Source organism: Micromys minutus, assembly GCF_963924665.1.
Source record: "Micromys minutus genome assembly, chromosome: 10".
Taxonomy (NCBI): Eukaryota; Metazoa; Chordata; class Mammalia; order Rodentia; family Muridae; genus Micromys; species Micromys minutus.
The window spans coordinates 4,287,775-4,304,604 of NC_137979.1; the positions used below are offsets into that span (position 1 = coordinate 4,287,775).

Genomic DNA, 16,830 nt, shown 5'->3' on the forward strand with positions numbered 1-16,830 from the left:
TATGGGCATTGTGAAAGCAAACATTTCTCTGTCTTGTTATTCCGTGAGTATTGAGAAGAAGCAATCTTTTAAATAAGTTTTTGTAATAGGCTATGTCTTTGGTAACAAGGAAGTTAAAAGGAACCCAGGTTGTAAGGAACCCACGGGCTGTGCTACCTTATCAATGGCTCTTAGATTACGTAGCAACTTTCATTTTCCAAGTTTCTTTTTAATGATAAGCCTAAAAGAATTCCAAGGGCTGATGTACTCTTCTATATGTTGAACCTCAAACTGCTCTTAGACCAGTTGTTCAAAGGCCTATAGACTTTCCATTTAAGGAACATAGCTCTACCCAAACAGGCTTATTAATTAACCCTTTTAACAGTAGGAAAATTAGTGCTTTTACCAACAGTGGTTCTCCTTATAAATTTGGACAGCCAACTTCTTCTGTGTCTTGACTATGAGCTGCCTGGACAGTCTGTAAGTATTTTTTCATAACATTTTTTAATACCTTTATCAGGAATATCTCCTGTTTTACAGCATTTTCCTGAAGTTGAATAAATGCTAATCTGTGTTTTCCACTGTCGCAATAATTCCTAAATTCCCATAAATTCATGGCTATATCTGTCACATATAGTCCTTAGTCTTCCTATCTAACCTTCTGGTGGTATACATTTAGTCCATTTAAAACTTTACCTGTTCTAATTCCTAGGAGGCTTTGAAGGGGCCAAGTTGATTCCAAGAATCTTGTAAAATTCTTGGTACTTTTGCCCTACAAACCAATAGGCCTTCGATCTCAATTTTATCTAATTGTAATTTTAACTTTGGTCTCTGATCCCTTAGAGCGGTTTGCCAAAATGCTTGCTTACTGGTGTCTTGTTTTATCCATCAGAGTAGTTAAGCTTAGAGCATTAACCGTCTGTCTTATCAGGCATTAATTTTTGTAGTTGCTCTCTAGAACAGTCTCTCCTTGGCTGACAGGGAGTAAGTGGCTCATGTTGTTTAGGAGGGTTTGGGGGGGATGGGGATGGGGAAAGGGGGCAATCAAAGCTCCTAGACAGTTTATCAATTGTAGGAAATTGACTTGTATGTCTCTCTGTGATCTATATTTATAAGCCCTTTATCCATTCTTTCCATATCTTTCATATAAACCAGGAAGATTTATCCCTGGATTATCATCACAGAAAATATTATTCTTAGAAACCATTTGTCTACAGTCCTTTAGGAAATGTCCTGATCTTCCACAGCCAAAGCATCATACTTTTAGCAATTGCCTATACAATCACAATGAATCCAGTTTTCATAGTAGTTCTAATCCATCCATAAGAAGGTGTGGATCTGGTCTTTAGCCGGCTTTAAATAGCCAAAAGTCTAGCAGCCTTTCTTGTGTTTGGCATTTGCATTCTCAAACGATGACAACTCGAGTAATACTTCTTTTGAATCTGGATGTAATATAGCTCTATTTACAACTGAAGTTAAACTTTGTAAAAAATCAACCAAAGATTCATTTGAGCCCTAGATTATCTTGGTAAATGGTTCAGATTGTCTTCCCTGTTGTTTAAATCTTGTCCAAAGCATTTAAATATACTTTACACATTGCTCTGAGGTGTCATCATCAACAGAATCTGCATTCATATGCAACATATTTACCGTCACCTAGCAACTGTTCATTGACAATATTAATACCTCTGGTTCTATGTTGCTTCATAGCTGAAGCCTCCTCTAGGTGTATTTCCACAAGATACACAATTGTATAGTGAGGGCCAGCTTCCAATATAATTTTTATTAAATCTTTCCAGTATTTGGAATTATATTATTTTGAGTGGTGTGATGATTTGTATATACTCTGCTCAGGGAGTGGCACTATTAGAAGCTGTATCCCTGTTGGGGTAGGTATATCACTGTGGACTTTAAGACCCTCATCTTGGCTGCCAGGAAGCCAGTATTCTGCTAGCAGCCTTCAGATGAAGATGTAGAACTCTCAGTTCCTGCACCATACCTTCCTGGATGAGGCCATGTTCCCACCTTGATGATAATGGACTGAACCTCTGAACCTGTAAGCCAGCCCCATTTAAATGTTGTCCTTATAAGAGTTGTCTTGGTCATGAGTGGGGCAAACAGGCGATGCTGGGAGCATGAACCAGTTGGGTCTAGTTAAAGCCCCGAGAATGATTATGAAAGTAATCATGAAACAGTAGGTGCTTTCTGAACTCCTGGATTGTAAGCCCACTCAGCCTTAATGCACCGCAATGGGGCAGCTTTACAAAGCTTTAGCCACACCCCAAGTCCCGCCTCCACAGGAGAAGGATGTAGACTATAGCCGAATCAGCCACTCCCCAAGTCCCTCCGCTGCACGCACACATAGTGCTAAAAAAAAAAAAAAAAAAACAACTATGGTCAATCTCAGAGGCAAACCTCTTAGGGTTTCCACTGCTGTGAAGAGACACCTTGACCGACACAACTCTTATGTGTGACGACATTTAATTGGGGTGGCTTACAATTTTAACAGTTTAATCCAGTGTCATTGTGGCAGGAGGCATGGCAGGCTGCAGGCAGACATGGGGTTGGAGGAGCCGAGAGCTCTATATCTTGATCCAAACTCAGCCAGGAGAAGACTGTTTTTCAGGCTCCAGCAGCCAGGAGGAGGCTCTCCCTTCTGCACTGGGTGGAGCTTGAGCACTAGGAGCCCTCAAAGCCCACCTCCACAGGGACACACGTCCTCCAACAAGGCCACACCGTATAATAGTGTCACTTCCCATATGGACCAAGCATATTTAATTTATCACATTATTATAACTGGCTCCAGGATGATGACTAAAATGAAACTATATGAGGTCCAATGCCTTCTGCCATCACATTTTCCATTTTTTAACACAGAAAATATTTTCTTGTTTAATCTCACTAATGTTCTCCTTCCTCTGGAGACTTCACTTTATTATACTGACATTTGATATTTCTTTCTATGACTGTCTATACTCAGTTTCCCCCACTTTTTTCAGTGTCTATGAACATTTACAAAACATTTCTACTTATTTCTTTTTACTGTTTTCAAACTTGATGTTCATTTTAGTACTTAAGCCTCTACCCTAAGCTCTGTGCTCTGAGGACTGCCTGTTCTGAGTATTCATTACCAACTCCGAGGTTTGGCATTTCAGCTTCTTCATCTTTGACAGATGTCTTTGTTCCATGCTCCTGTGTCTAGATTTTCTCGTCCAGATCTCATGTCTGGAACTTGTGCCTAATCTGGATATCAGGCCCTGGCCTGGATCTCATGTCCCCCTTGGGCGCCATACACTGCAAGGCTTTCGAGGTTCCGCTTGTGGTGTATTAATAAATACTCAGTGACATCCATATAGTTTAACGCTGCTGGCCTATTTGCTGGGGCAGTCTCTCAGCTAGCTTCTAACTTAACCCAACTTCTCTGCCATTTCTTCCCTGCATGTGGCTCTCACTTCTTTACCTCTCTGTCTTGCTCCTATTCTTCCTTCTGGCTCCCCTGTCTCTCTGCCTGGTCCTTCAGCCCCATCTTTAATTGCCAGATCTTTATTATGCAAAAATCCACATTCCATATTCATTCAGTTGGCTTTAGGGGTTATTTGACCTTTCCCATGGTAATTTACCTTTCTTTTGGGGGCAGGCAGGAAAGCAACAAACATTTGCCAATCCTGTTAACCTGGCACCTCCAGCTCATCAATTAACAATTGAGAACAGAGGGAAATACTTTTCCATAACCAGCAAATATAGTATTTGTGGGTAATCTCAACATTACTGCAACTTGATGTGCAATGGCTGGTTTATCTCCATGGGAGGCCTTTGGTATCTGAAAAGAAACCTGCAGAAATGTAGTGGACTGGTAAGGACAAAGGGGGGAACAAAGTGAGGACTGGGAGGAGAGGAGGGAGGGGAAACATGGGCCAGAATGCAAAATTGATTAATGTATAAAATAAGAGGATAAATGTTCCATAATGGATTAAATCTGGAACTGATGTCTCTGTTTTAATTATAGAATAGCATCCTGAATGGCGAATTTGGAGTGAATTCAACACTGACAGGATTGGTATCTATGAACTCTAATGAGATTAAACAAAGTGCTACAAAATTACAATGTATAGGTCCAGAGGGCCTAATGACAGCCTCACAACCACAGGTTACCACACGTTCTGAAAAATCTTTGGGGAATAGATTTTCTGCATCACACTGATGCAGAAATCTATATTCCCACCTCAACTGGTACCTATTTTTTCCACAAGTGTAGTGGTTAAAGCAAAATATAGGTTATTAAAAACACTTTAAATGTCATATTCCATAGATTGCTGAAGTGTTTGAAGACCATCTATTTATAGTAATAGGCAAACGTTTGTTTCTAGCTACTTATTATCTGTTCAACTTTAAAAACATCTCCAGAAGCCTAAATAAAGCTTATTTCTGTGATAAAGTAAATTGGACCTCAGCATGTGGACCTTTGTCTCATAGCTGATCTTGAGAAATTACCTGTGGTTCTATTTCTCTGACCTATCTCCCCAGCCTTTTCTCTCCACCATGAGTACCATTGTAACTGGGGTGCAGGCATTAATATGGTTCTTGTCATACCTTTCCAGTCTTGGGAGGTGATTTTATTTTAAATTGCCTAGGAAGTTGATATCTGTTTTACAAATGGTGAATGCATTCTGCATCCGGTTACATTTTCTTTATCTTTTCTGAAATCCAGCATGTCTACAAGTTGCCACCACCATTTGGTTCATATCCGTGTTGAATTGCATTGTATTCTGCTGTTTCTTTTATATGAACCAGATCAGCTAAGGTTTATTTTCCTTCTTTTTTTGATGTATTCATTTATTATACATAAGTACACTGTTGCTGTCTTCAGACATACTAGAAAAGGGCATCAGATCCTATTACAGATGGTTTTGAGCAACCATATGGTTGCTGGGAATTGAACTCAGGACCTCTAGAAGAACAGTCAGTGCTCTAACCACTGAGCAATCTCTCCAGCCCTAAGATTTATTTTCTAACAGCCATTTGTATACTTTTCTGATTTTCATTATGTGGTGTTTATTAGGCTCTGACTTTATTTCTTTTGTCTGTATCTTAGTATCTTTCTTAACTTTGTAATCTTTTTAATTTCTCTTCTAAGACTGTCTCCATTTCTCTTTTTTCTTCTTATATTCCTATTATCTTAATATTTTCTTTCTTTTTATTTATAATTTTTTAACTTTTCCTCTAATGCCTGTCTCTATGTTTTTATATTTTTTTCTCTTGTTCTAATTTTTCTTCTAAGTCCTGTCTCCTTTTTTTATAACTTTTCTTTTTTTCCTCATTTTTAATTATAAAATTTTCAATTTTTTAACAGCACGTTTTGAGAAGGTATAAAAAGCCATTATGATTATCAGTATAAGGTGTACGATAGTAATCATACTTGGTAATGTGCCCACGTCGGCCGCATTGTCTTTTTCACTTTTGTTCCCATCTCTGAACCACTGCAAAGTGCATTAGATAAAGACCAAAGGTCCTGTGTCACTGTGTGTTTTATCTTCATATGTCTTACTTCTTTAAATTTACTAATTTTAAATTATTTATATCAAGCTATGGATTTTCATATACCATTTTCTTTATTTTTTTAACATTAAAACGTGATTTTTAAACATTTTTTACCTGATTAGAAGTTCTGTTGCAGGCTGGAGAGGTGGCTCAGTGGTTAAGAGCACTGACTGCTCTGCCAGAGGACCTGAATCCAAATCCCAGCAACCACATGGTGGCTCACAATCATCTGTAATGCGATCTGATGCCCTCTTCTGGTGTGTCTGAAGACAGCTACAGTGTACTCATATACATAAAATAAATAACTAATTCTTAAAAAGAAGTTCTGTTGCTTTTGGATTACTTGTTTGCTCTCAGTCTGTGTCTGCTGAGATGCTGACCTGTGCTTGGCCACACAATGTCTTTCAGCTCACACACAAGAGGTGTTTCTGCCTTCCAACTGAAATGGGATCTGCTTCACCAGATCCGGACCCCTCCTCCATTCTAGGAAGTTGGTCTTAGACCTCTGTGTTAGCTCTTTAGGCCGACTAAGCCCCTTAGTTCAGACCCCCCCTTGTTAGCCTTTGCTGGATGGGAGATTACTGGCTTTGGGAAATGCCTGTTGGGTCTTTGTAGTTGAGGAGCTGGTTTTTCTATTCCACAAAGCTTCTTTACAAAGAAACACCTCGGCTATCATTCTCTGAGGTTTTTGTTGTTGTTGTGGTGGTTGTTGTTGGTTTAGTTGTTGTTGGTTTGGTTTGGTTTGGATTTAGCCCTGGGGAAATTTATTCAAGAAGACTCTGTGTCCCAGCCTAACTTATAGAAAGGACCCGAGAGGTTAGGAGAAACACAATTCATAAGAATGTCACCCTCACTTTCTCTGAATCACAGCTAGCAATGGTCTGTCCCATGTGGCATGGTCTACCCTGAGCATGTTCAAGTTCCATTCCCTTGGGGTGACAGAGGGACGCAGACAAACAGAAAGCACAGACATGTATTTTGCTATGTGCAATGGAGGCCGGTGAGGTCGGGGGAATGGGGATTCCCACACTGTGTGCTCTGCTCTGTGCTCATGAAGGACAGGTCACCTGAATCTGCTCTCTACAGAACCTGAAAGGGACACAGAATAGACTGACCTGGGAACCAGCTCTCCTGGGGACTGGAGCCCAGGATCTTGAACAGGGCCTCTGAATAAGGAGAAAACAAGGGTTCAATCCCTGGCTTCTCGTTACACAGAGTCCTGTGCAGCTCCTGCAGGCTGAGCAGCAGGTGGAAACAGCTTTTCCAGCTCTTCTTCATGCCCCAGTGATAGAGGCGCTGGCAAAGAAACTTGGTCTTCTTGTGGATCTTCTTGCCTGAGTGGCCCACTTCGTGTTCAACTACTTCCCACTCCTGCAGGAAGATCCTGATCTCAGGGTCGGTCCATGAGCTACGGGGACGAACTGCAAGAGACAGCGGGCTGTGATGAGTGCCTTTGATGCAATCAAAGTATCTGAACTAATCTTAGGGACCCTTCCTGAACACTGACAAACCAGAAGTGGCCTCGTTCAGTTATCCAGCGATTAGGAACACGTGCTTGTAAGCCCAGGATTACTGTCTGTCCTGCTCTCAACTGTGTGGAGTACAGAGTAGAAAGGGATGTCACAGGACAAGTGCTACCTGGGGACATCGCCTACCTAGGTTCAAGGGCCCTCTCTCTTTCCCAGGGAGGCATTAACAGCCTCCAAATCTCTTTAAAGGACAGAAACCTGGGACCACTGAGTTCAAATTTATTCTTGGCACAGCTGTCCACATCTGGAGTCCTGCATAAGTCTGTATGTCTCAGAAGAAACAAATATGATAGAAGACTTGGTTTTTAACTCAGAGCTGCCTCTGCATACCTGGGGGCCTTTGTCCTGCTCCCTTCACACTCCATTCATATTGGATTCTTTGGTGTTTCTCAAACTTTCGCGTTGGTTTGCTTCTATCTGCTCAGAAATGAACAATGAAAATATTTAAAATGTTATTATGCAACGAGTATCTCTCTCTCTTGGCTGTGAGCAGATCCTGGAACCAGCCCCCTGCAGCACTGCAAAGACAATGGACTCTTCATTCCTGATGTACAGACGCTGATTCAGTCTCACCTAAGGGGAAACCATGGTGCTGAAGAGTAACCAGGGAAAACATATATGAATATTGCAGGAGCTCCTGTTGGAGTAAAAATAAATACCTGAAGTCCCTCTCCTTTGAGAAGACTTCAGAGATGGTCTTCATTTCTTTTTCTTCCCAATTGTTTCTATTATCCTATTGCTAGAAACACATATTAATATCTCCATAAATTTTAGCTCTGATTCAAATATATTAAGGTATCAAACAAATTCTAGAAACAAGTAACTATAGGTTCTGAAAAAGATAAGAAAGATGCTCGGCTTGTTACTGTACTGCCAAGTCTTTTTTCAGAAGCAGAGGCAGGTTCAGCGTTCTGTGAGGCTTGCAGTACCAAATGAGTTCCTATTCACATGGAAAGGAGATTCGCTCCAGAGACACACATGTAGTTATAACATTTTGAGCAAAATTGAAAACAAATACTCCAGGTTTCCTTCACAAAATACAAGAGTCGGTACCCATATACACCCCTCAAATCATTGACATTTTCCTTGAGTTGTGTGTGCTCCAAGGAGTCTTGGAACTGGAGTTCACTGTGTCCTGGTGGATGAGAGAGAGTCTGGATTTGGAGGAAGAGCTGTGCTCACTTCCCTGGACTTCTGGAAGTCTGGAAAGCAGGTGCAGATCCAGTTGTTTATAAAGCTCTGGGTTGTGACTGAGTGAGCCCCAGCCTACCTGGATGTGTAGGGTGGGTCAGCAAAGGTTAACCAGGAGCCCTTAATCCCTCAGGAGGCTAACACATGGGGATTCGGATGGCCCAGATTTCTGGAATGTTTGTGCTACATAGCAAGACATAGTCTCGACTAAGTATATCAGCTGAAGTGGCTAAATTGATTATATCAATTACTTCAAATTTATTTTGGGATGACAGGGTCTCCATGTAGCCCTGGTGATCTTGGAACTAACTGTGTGCAACTGTGTAGTCTCTGGGCTCTGGAAATCAATTCTGAGTCCTGAGATTAAAGATAGGGGTTACCATGGCTGGCCAAATTAATAAATTAGCGTATTCTTACTTGATCTAAACCTTAATAGAAAACTTGAAGCACACAGTGTTTTCAGTCTGTTATTTTGTATAGAAGAATTATCTCTAAGGCTATAACTAATCCATAATAGTTGAGGAAGTGATCTGTGTCAATATATTCACCAAGATGCACTTTGAACAAAAGGAAGCTATGTGGGTTAGGGGGAGACCATGGCATAGCAAGAAACCAAGGACTGTGGGAAAGGTAGGTGTGGTGGAGGCCACGCTGGATCTGCAAACTCTGACTTCAGCCACTGAGCCCTGTTATCTTTCATTTCTTTCTAGTTCTGTTTGTATTTTTTAACTCATAGTAATTTTAAATATTATTTGGGAATTTCAAACCATGAACCCAGGTCATATACATTTCTCACTCTCTAGCCCCAAACACCCCGATGACCTCTCGCCACAAAAAAAAAGCAAAAAGAAAACCAAACAAGCCCAGCTTGTGGTCCTGTATGCTCACTGGAATGTTGAGATCTGCCTCGCTACCATAACTGCAGCCATTTTGTTCCATGTTTGCCAGCAATTTCATTATAGTTGCTGTAATATGCCTGCCAATTATTGACATGGAAAAATAGCTTGACTCAGCGCAAGGTCATGCTAATCACATACCCTGTTATGTTCTGTATGTTATGAGGTTTGCTAATCTTAAATTCCACAAAGCTGTATGTAGAACCCATCAAATTAAAGGTCAATATGATCTCTTGTATCTAAGATAGCTTGAGCCAGAGCTGATCATCGGGCAGCTCTTTTTGTGCCTGTGTATGATCTCACTATTTTATGCTAGCCTTGAGAAATGTTCATTGCCATAGCCTCAGCCCCCAAATTCTGAGCTATGACCCTGACCAAGCTAGCTCAGTCAGCCACCTGGGTCTCAAGGGAGGGAGCAAGGACTGAAAAAAAAAATGACAGACAACAGTTTAACATGACTACAGACAGTGCCAACCAACGCTGAAGCAGATTCATCATTTTTCCAGCCTGCTCTTATATCATTCTAAGTACAGACAAAGAATATGGTCATTTCTAGGTCAGGGAACAGACAAGGTAAACAAATCCTGTGGTACTCAGGGACCTATCAAGATGATCGAGACCTTGAACCTACTTCCTTGTCTTGGGCAATGTCAAATTCCTGCCTGAGCCTACTTCCACGTCCTGACCCAATGTCAAATTCTTGCCAAACTTCTAGAAGCAGCCCCAAGAGCTCTCCACACAAGCCTGATCAATCAGTCTTGGGGTGTGTGTTCAGTAGACCCTCCCTGTCTGACTAAGATAGATGTTCGTATGGTTTATGGGGAAACTCATGGGCCCCAAGAGTAGCATGGTTCAAATGCCCAGTAACTAGTACATTAAAGAAAACTGAGTCTTACCTACACCACCATCTGAAGCCACCAAGTATGGAGACCTACATTTCAGCATCCTTTTCACACTAAGAGCTCTCTTTGATGGCTTTCTTGCTAGGCTATATGTCCGTCTTTCTCAGTTTTGAGTCTGCAGTCAACTTTACAACTGCAAAAGTAGCTTCCTTGCCCTTTACAATGTTGGGAATGAACATTCTGTTGCCCCTCTTCCCTATGTGCCTCACTGAGGTGACAAGGACAAGGCAAGAGAGGGTCACTATAAGGATCTTTTATTTAACTCCACACGTCTTCCCTTATGAGGTAGAGAAATATGCCCACACCCACAAGGTTTCATAGTCCGGGGTTTTTGGAATATAAACAAAGAATGGTCACTTGTCTTCACTAAGGATCTGGGTGTTATTCAGCTATGGGCCATGGCTGCTGGAAGCTAGGGTCTCCAGGGGCAAAGTTAGGAATTATGTTTGGAGCTGACATTGAATGGCTGGGGTTCCAGTGCTCCCCTCTTGGAATCATGGAATCCTCCTGGGACAGCATCGGTAGTGCATTTCCTTGAAGCTGTGCAGAAGGAACAGCAACACCATAATCCCAAGGTTGGTTCCTGGGAGTTTGAGGGTGCATGGAAAGTGGAGGATTACCAGCCCCATCATCAAGAGGACCTGAGAGGAAAAAGAGAGTCTTCATAAGTATGGCAGTCTTAGTCTCCCTGAATTATGCTAAGTGATGATCTATTCTGTGTGTCATGGTTCACCCTGAACATGTCCAATTCCCATTCCCTTGGGGTGACAAAAGAATGCAGACAAACACAGAGGACAGACATTTACTGTTGCTGTGTGCAATGGAAGCTTGTGGAAATGGGGATTCCCACACTGTGTGCCTTGCTCCATCTTCAGAAAGAGAGGTCAGCTGATGCTGCTCTCTAAGGCACTTGAAAGGACAATGACTACAGAAGAGGCTAACCTGGGACATGGCTTCCCTGGGGACTGGTGCCCAGAATCCTGTACAGGGCCTCTGAATAAGGAGAAAATAAAGGTTCAATCCCTGGCCTCTCGTTGCAGAGAGTCCTGTGCAGATCCCGTAGGCTCAGCAGCAGGTCAAAACAGCTTTCCCAGCTCTTCCTCAGGCCCTGCTGATAGAGGCGCCTGCAAAGAACCCTGGTCTTCTTGTGGATCTTCCTGCCCGGATGGCCCATTTCCTGTTCAACTACTTCCCACTCCAGCAGGAAGACCCTGATTTCAGAGTCGGTCCATGAGCTTCCGGTAGAACCTGAAAGGGACACAGGGCTGTGATGGACACCTTTGATGCCATGTAGATGCACATCTGAATTTTTTGTAGGGACCTTTCCTACACACTGACAAATAAAAAAAAATGGCTTCATTCAGTTACCAGGAGGATTATTCATGTGCTTATAAGAGTAGAATTATCATCTACTTTGTTCTTAATAGCATGGAGTACCCTTACATGCAAGTAAGCTTAGGTGTCTTCCATTGTAGAAAATATATTACAGAATAAAAGAGCCTGTAACAGAAAAAGTGACACCTGGAGACATTGTCCCTGCCTGGACTCAAGCCTTCTCCCTCCAGGGTAGTGTTCACAGCTGCTAAGACTTTGGGTTTGTTGTAAAAAGTACAGAAACCTGGGACAACTGAGTTCAAGTCTATCCTTGACACAGCTGTCCACATCTGGGTCCTGCAAAAGCCTGTAAGTCTTAGAAAAACCAAATGTGATGGAATACTTTGTTCTTTCTCAGAGTTGCCTTGGAATACCTGAGGGCCTTTGTCCTTCCCTCTTCCTACTCCAGCCCACATTGGATCCTTCAGTGTTTCTCAAACTTTCACCTTGGTTTGCTTCTGTCTGTTCAGAAATGAATAATGAAAATATTTAAAATGTTATCATGCAACGAGAATCTGTTGGCTGTGAGCAGATCCTGGAACCAGCCCCCTGCCGTATTACAAAGACAATGGACTCTTCATTCCTGATCTACAAACACTGGTTCAGTCTCACCTAAGGGGAAACCTTGGTGGTGAAGACTAACCAGGGAAAACATCCATGTGTATCAGAGGAGCTCCTGTTGGAGTGAAAAGTAAATACCTGAAGTCCCTCTCCTCTGAGAAGACCTCAACCCCCTTCTCTGAGAAGACCTCAACCCCTCCTCTGAGAAGACCTCAACCCCCTTCTCTGAGAAGACCTCAACCTTCTCCTCTGAGAAGACCTCAACCCTCTCTCCTCTGAGAAGACCTCAACCCTCTCCTCTGAGAAGACCTCAACCCCCTCCTCTGAGAAGACCTCAACCCCCTCCTCTGAGAAGACCTCAACCTTCTCCTCTAAGAAGACCTGAGCTGCTCCTATTCACAGTGCATCACCTAAACTCCAATTGAAAACCCTAAAACACAATGTTTTTAGTTTTTTTTTTTATTTTAGCTAAGAATCATCTCTAAAATTGTAGCTAACCCATAATAATTGGGGAAGTGGTGTCTGGCAACATCGTCACCAAGATGCCCAAAGATCAAAACGTGGAGACTGGGAGTCGAAGAAAAGTACAGCCTGTGGGAAAGGCAAGTGTGGTGGAACAGTGGGTTCTCCTATGAGAGGCCACACTGCATCTGCCAACTTTGGGCCTACCATTGAGCCTTTCTGTCTTTTATTTCATCTCAGTTCTATTGACAGCCTGAATGCCTGTGTCCTGAGCCCTTCCTGCTCATTATAAACACCCAGTAGCTCCTTCTAGCAGGTGTGATGAGAAGGTCTCGGCACTGTGTTCACTTTAACTCAAAGGACACTGAGGGGCAGCATGGCTGAACAGAGACCCACACCTTTAATTTCAAGGGTAGAAAAAACAAACCCTCATTCTGTTCCTTCTTAGGTTTTCTTGGATTTGTTGAGAAAATATCTTACATAACCCAGGCTATCCTGTAACCCACTCTGTAGACAGAGATGACCATCAACTTCTGCCTTTCCTGTCTTGATCTCCCAGTTGCTGGGGTTATAACCAGGAGTCAGGCACTCATATCGTGTGATCCTGTGGAGGAAAAAAACCACTGGTTGTATAGAGCAGCAAGGTTGGAGCTGAGTAAGCAAGTCTAATATGTATTTTAAGCCCTGAGACCTGAGAAAGTCAACTAGGAAGACTGAGTGTTAACTCCTCAAGAGAGAAAGGCATCTTTTCTTTTCCTTTCTCTTTTCTCTGTTGTCTTCCTTTGGAGACCCATGTTTTTCCTTTATCATACTAAGTAATTCCTGGCCTGTTGTAGCTGAACTGTGAACAAGTCCTACTGGTGGTGCCCCTGACTTCTTTTCCTGGATCCTAAAGTTTCAGATCGATTCTCCTGGTCCAGCTATTCATTCATTTTCTTTGTTTGTTTGTTTTTTGTTTTTAATGTTCCTTTAAATTAAATTACCCTGTCTTTCACCTTGAGAACAGGGCCATTGAACCAATTAAGCAGGGCACATATGGGCTCATGTTTCTAAAGCAGCAAGCATGAGCCTGCCCAGTTCTGCATCAGGTCCTCTGTATATATTTGTGGCTCTGTTTTTGCAGGACCCCTAACTATTGGAGCTGATGTATCTTTTATTCATTTGCCTGCTCTCGGGACTCTTTTTCTCCTATTGAGTTGCCTTGTCCAGACTTGTCTTCAGTTTTGTCTGTCTGCTTAGTAACAAGTCTAGTTGAAGTCTGTTCTTTTCAGAAGTGAGAACCAGGGAGACTCTACTGAGGGGAAAGGACATATGGGAGTGAAAGGGAATTGAGTAGAATTGAAGGAGGGGAAATTGTGTTCAGGATTTACTGTATGAGAGAATATATCTTTAATTAAAAAAAATATTCCTTTGTATAGCCATCCCCCCTACACACACACACACACACACACACACACACACACCTTTTTTCCATCTTTCTTTCATGACTCAATTTCTCAGCCATGCTGGCACTCCCTCTGCCAGTTGAGCTACATAGTCATTTGACATATTTTTAATCATGGGTACAGGAAACATTGATCTGAGCTATTCCTTGGTCAGTCTGAATAAGAAGTATTCTTATTAATTGCTATCAATCAGCAATTAAGAATTCCTTGTTTTACAGATGAAGCCAGGTGTTAATTCCCTAATCCATGCACTGGTATGTGACTAACAGTGACACTCCTATTGAGTGAAAATAGTTTTGATGCTTTAGTTATTTGTTTATTTATTTATTTCGCTAAACAGCAGCACGTTGTGGTGGAAACTGAGATGTGAACAGTTGTGGTGATGTCACAACTGTGCTTGGTAGTCTGGGATCTCTGTCCAGTGTATAGGCCCAGAGGCTGTGAAAAGCTCATTGTGAGGGAGGCTGGATGTCATCCCCACTTCAGGACAGCTCTCTTGGGCAACCAGAGTCACATCAAAGTCCTGTCTTTTCTCTGTTCTTCAGAGAAAAGTCCTTATTCCCCCCCCCCTCCCATATCATACTAGGCAATAGTCTGACTATACAGAATCCCAGGGCTTCCTAGCAAATCTTAGTAATCCTTTCAAGGTGAATAAAACCAGATCTGGCTGCTCAGTGTACAGGGAGGATCCCTAAGAAGTGCTCAAAGGTGTGTGATGTAAAAATGCTTCCATTGCCTTCCTCTGTCCTTTGCAGGTCTTTCCACCAGTTATGGGCTGACTGAGAAATCAGGGCCTTCCTGCAGTAGTCGGATGTAGCTAAACAGGAAGTTGACCTCCTAGGGAGGGAGAGGCACAGGAAGTCTAGAGCTGTTTCCCAGAGGCTTTATCACCTGAGCTTGAGAAAGAGCTAAAGAAGCTGTTTCTACCTGCTGCTAAGCCTGTAGGATCTGAACTAGACCTCCTGAAGCCAGTGAAAAAGAGCAAGGACTGAACCTTTGTCTTATTCTTATGCAGAGGCACTGTCCAGGATCTTTAGTATAGATGAGAAGATGTTGGCCTCCCTGGTTTTTCTCTTATATTCACCTTTCAAGTCCTCTCTATTGAGGGGTATGCTGGCTCAACAGAATGTTGATAAGGCCATCTGCTTTCCTCTGAGCAAGGCTGAAAAGACTTTTCCACTCTGCAGACTCCTGTGTTCCTACTGTTTGTTCAGTACCAATATCATGGTCCCTACTGTTGCAGGATATTTGATCCTGTTGTGAACCCCAAGATTGTGGTTCTAATTGTGGTATGGCTCAGCCTCTGATCCTAGAGCTTTCTATTTACAATAAACAAGTAGCTGTGGTATGGCTCAGCCCGAGCACACACCTTTAATCCAAGAGCTAAGTAAATTCAACCATAGGTCAAGAGGCAGAGTGAGTAACCAGCTGACTGGAGTGAACATAAGTAAACAGAAAGGAAGGTCTTTGAGTTGAAGGGCATTTAACAAAGTGTGGAGGAGAAAAGGTCTTCTCCTGGGACACTGGTAGAGCCTTTTCCTTCTGGGACATCTGTGGAATAGGAAGGTCATCTGGGTGCTCTCCCTCTCTGAGCTAGCAAGCTGTCACAATAGCATCTGGCTCGCCAGTCTTTATTCAGTAAGTTAAACAGCTGGGGTGTTTGGTTTTTCAAACAAACCCTAGAGGTCATGCATACTAGGCAAGCAGTTTACCAACTGAAAGACAATACATTTTAAATGTTGAGAAAAATGCAGGAAGTAGAATTGGGGAAGCCAGTATGTTGAGTTGTTTTGCTTTGTAAGATAGGGTCTCATGTAGTCCTGGCTGCCTTAGAACTTACTGTGCAGCCTAGGATGATGACCTTCACATGATCTTCTACCTTCCATCTCTCACATGCTGGTTTCATAGCTCTATGCTACTGAGCTTGGTGTCTGGGGTTCATTTATTTATTTATTTAGTGAAACTTAGTCAGTACCACCAATTTTATTCAATTAAAAGTAACTGATGGGAGGGACCCAGGAGATGGCTCAGTGAGGAACGATGTTTTCTGTCAACGCTATCAATCTTCGTCTGATCCTCAGAACCCACACTGTAGAGGAAGAGAACTGATTTCTGTGTGTCTTCCTCTGATCTCCAAATCTGTGAGCCATGGCATGGGTTCAGTGACCACCCACTCCACAGTCTCCAGAGAGTCAATTAAAAATTTAATTTAGATTTTAGTTAGATCAATGTAGGGACATAGAGATTAGTCATGTGTGATAGATTTTAAGAGATTAAAAAAAAAAAAACATTTAGCTACTAGTTTAATTCTCAGGGATTCCATCCTTGGGCACCTGAAAATGTCAATGACCTCAGTTTAAAGTTTAATTTCTAGTTTTCCATTCTAATATGGGGGAGGGTAATCTAAGAATTCACTATTAGAAGGAATTTTACCTTCTCTATAAACTTTTGGGCATGACCTAGTCAAAGTTTCTGGTAAATGGTTTATCTCCTACAGTTTTTAGAGCCAGTATTATGCACTGCAAAGTGAACTCGTAATTGGGATGCTTTCAACATTGTTTGACTGAATCTTTGTTACTCTTGTGTTGTTTGACTTTCTCCTCAGGAAGTGTTATGAATCCTGAAGGAAACTGGATGTTGTCCATCTTGGGCAGTGGAGGATGCCTGGGAGATCCATTGTGACTCATGGTGTGCCCTTTAGTGAACTTCAATAAATGTGAAGGGATTCATTGTTTCATAATGGGAGCTTCGGTGACAAATTACCTTGAAACATGGCTTTTTAAGACACACCCTTTTGGTCTTGCCAAAAGATGGACTCAGAACATTTTCCTCTATCTGACTAAGAAAAGTAAGTTGCTTTTGACTTTGCAGAAAGAAAGGATGCAGTCAGTGTGACAATTAAACCGTAAGTTCTCTGGAGCTAGCAGGCTGAGGTGTGAATGGCATTTTCAGG

The 16,830-nt window shown here is 42.2% G+C and overlaps 1 protein-coding gene across 1 annotated transcript; it reads right to left on the minus strand.

Moving 5' to 3' along the window:
• Positions 1 to 10,416: 10,416 nt before the first annotated feature.
• LOC308426154 (uncharacterized protein MSANTD5) lies at positions 10,417 to 11,209 on the minus strand (the record flags this gene model as incomplete). Its single annotated transcript, XM_080923912.1, has 2 exons — positions 10,417 to 10,676; positions 10,978 to 11,209. 2 exons carry the CDS (start codon positions 11,207 to 11,209, stop codon positions 10,417 to 10,419), a joined length of 492 nt encoding a protein of 163 aa, XP_080780038.1.
• Positions 11,210 to 16,830: the final 5,621 nt, after the last annotated feature.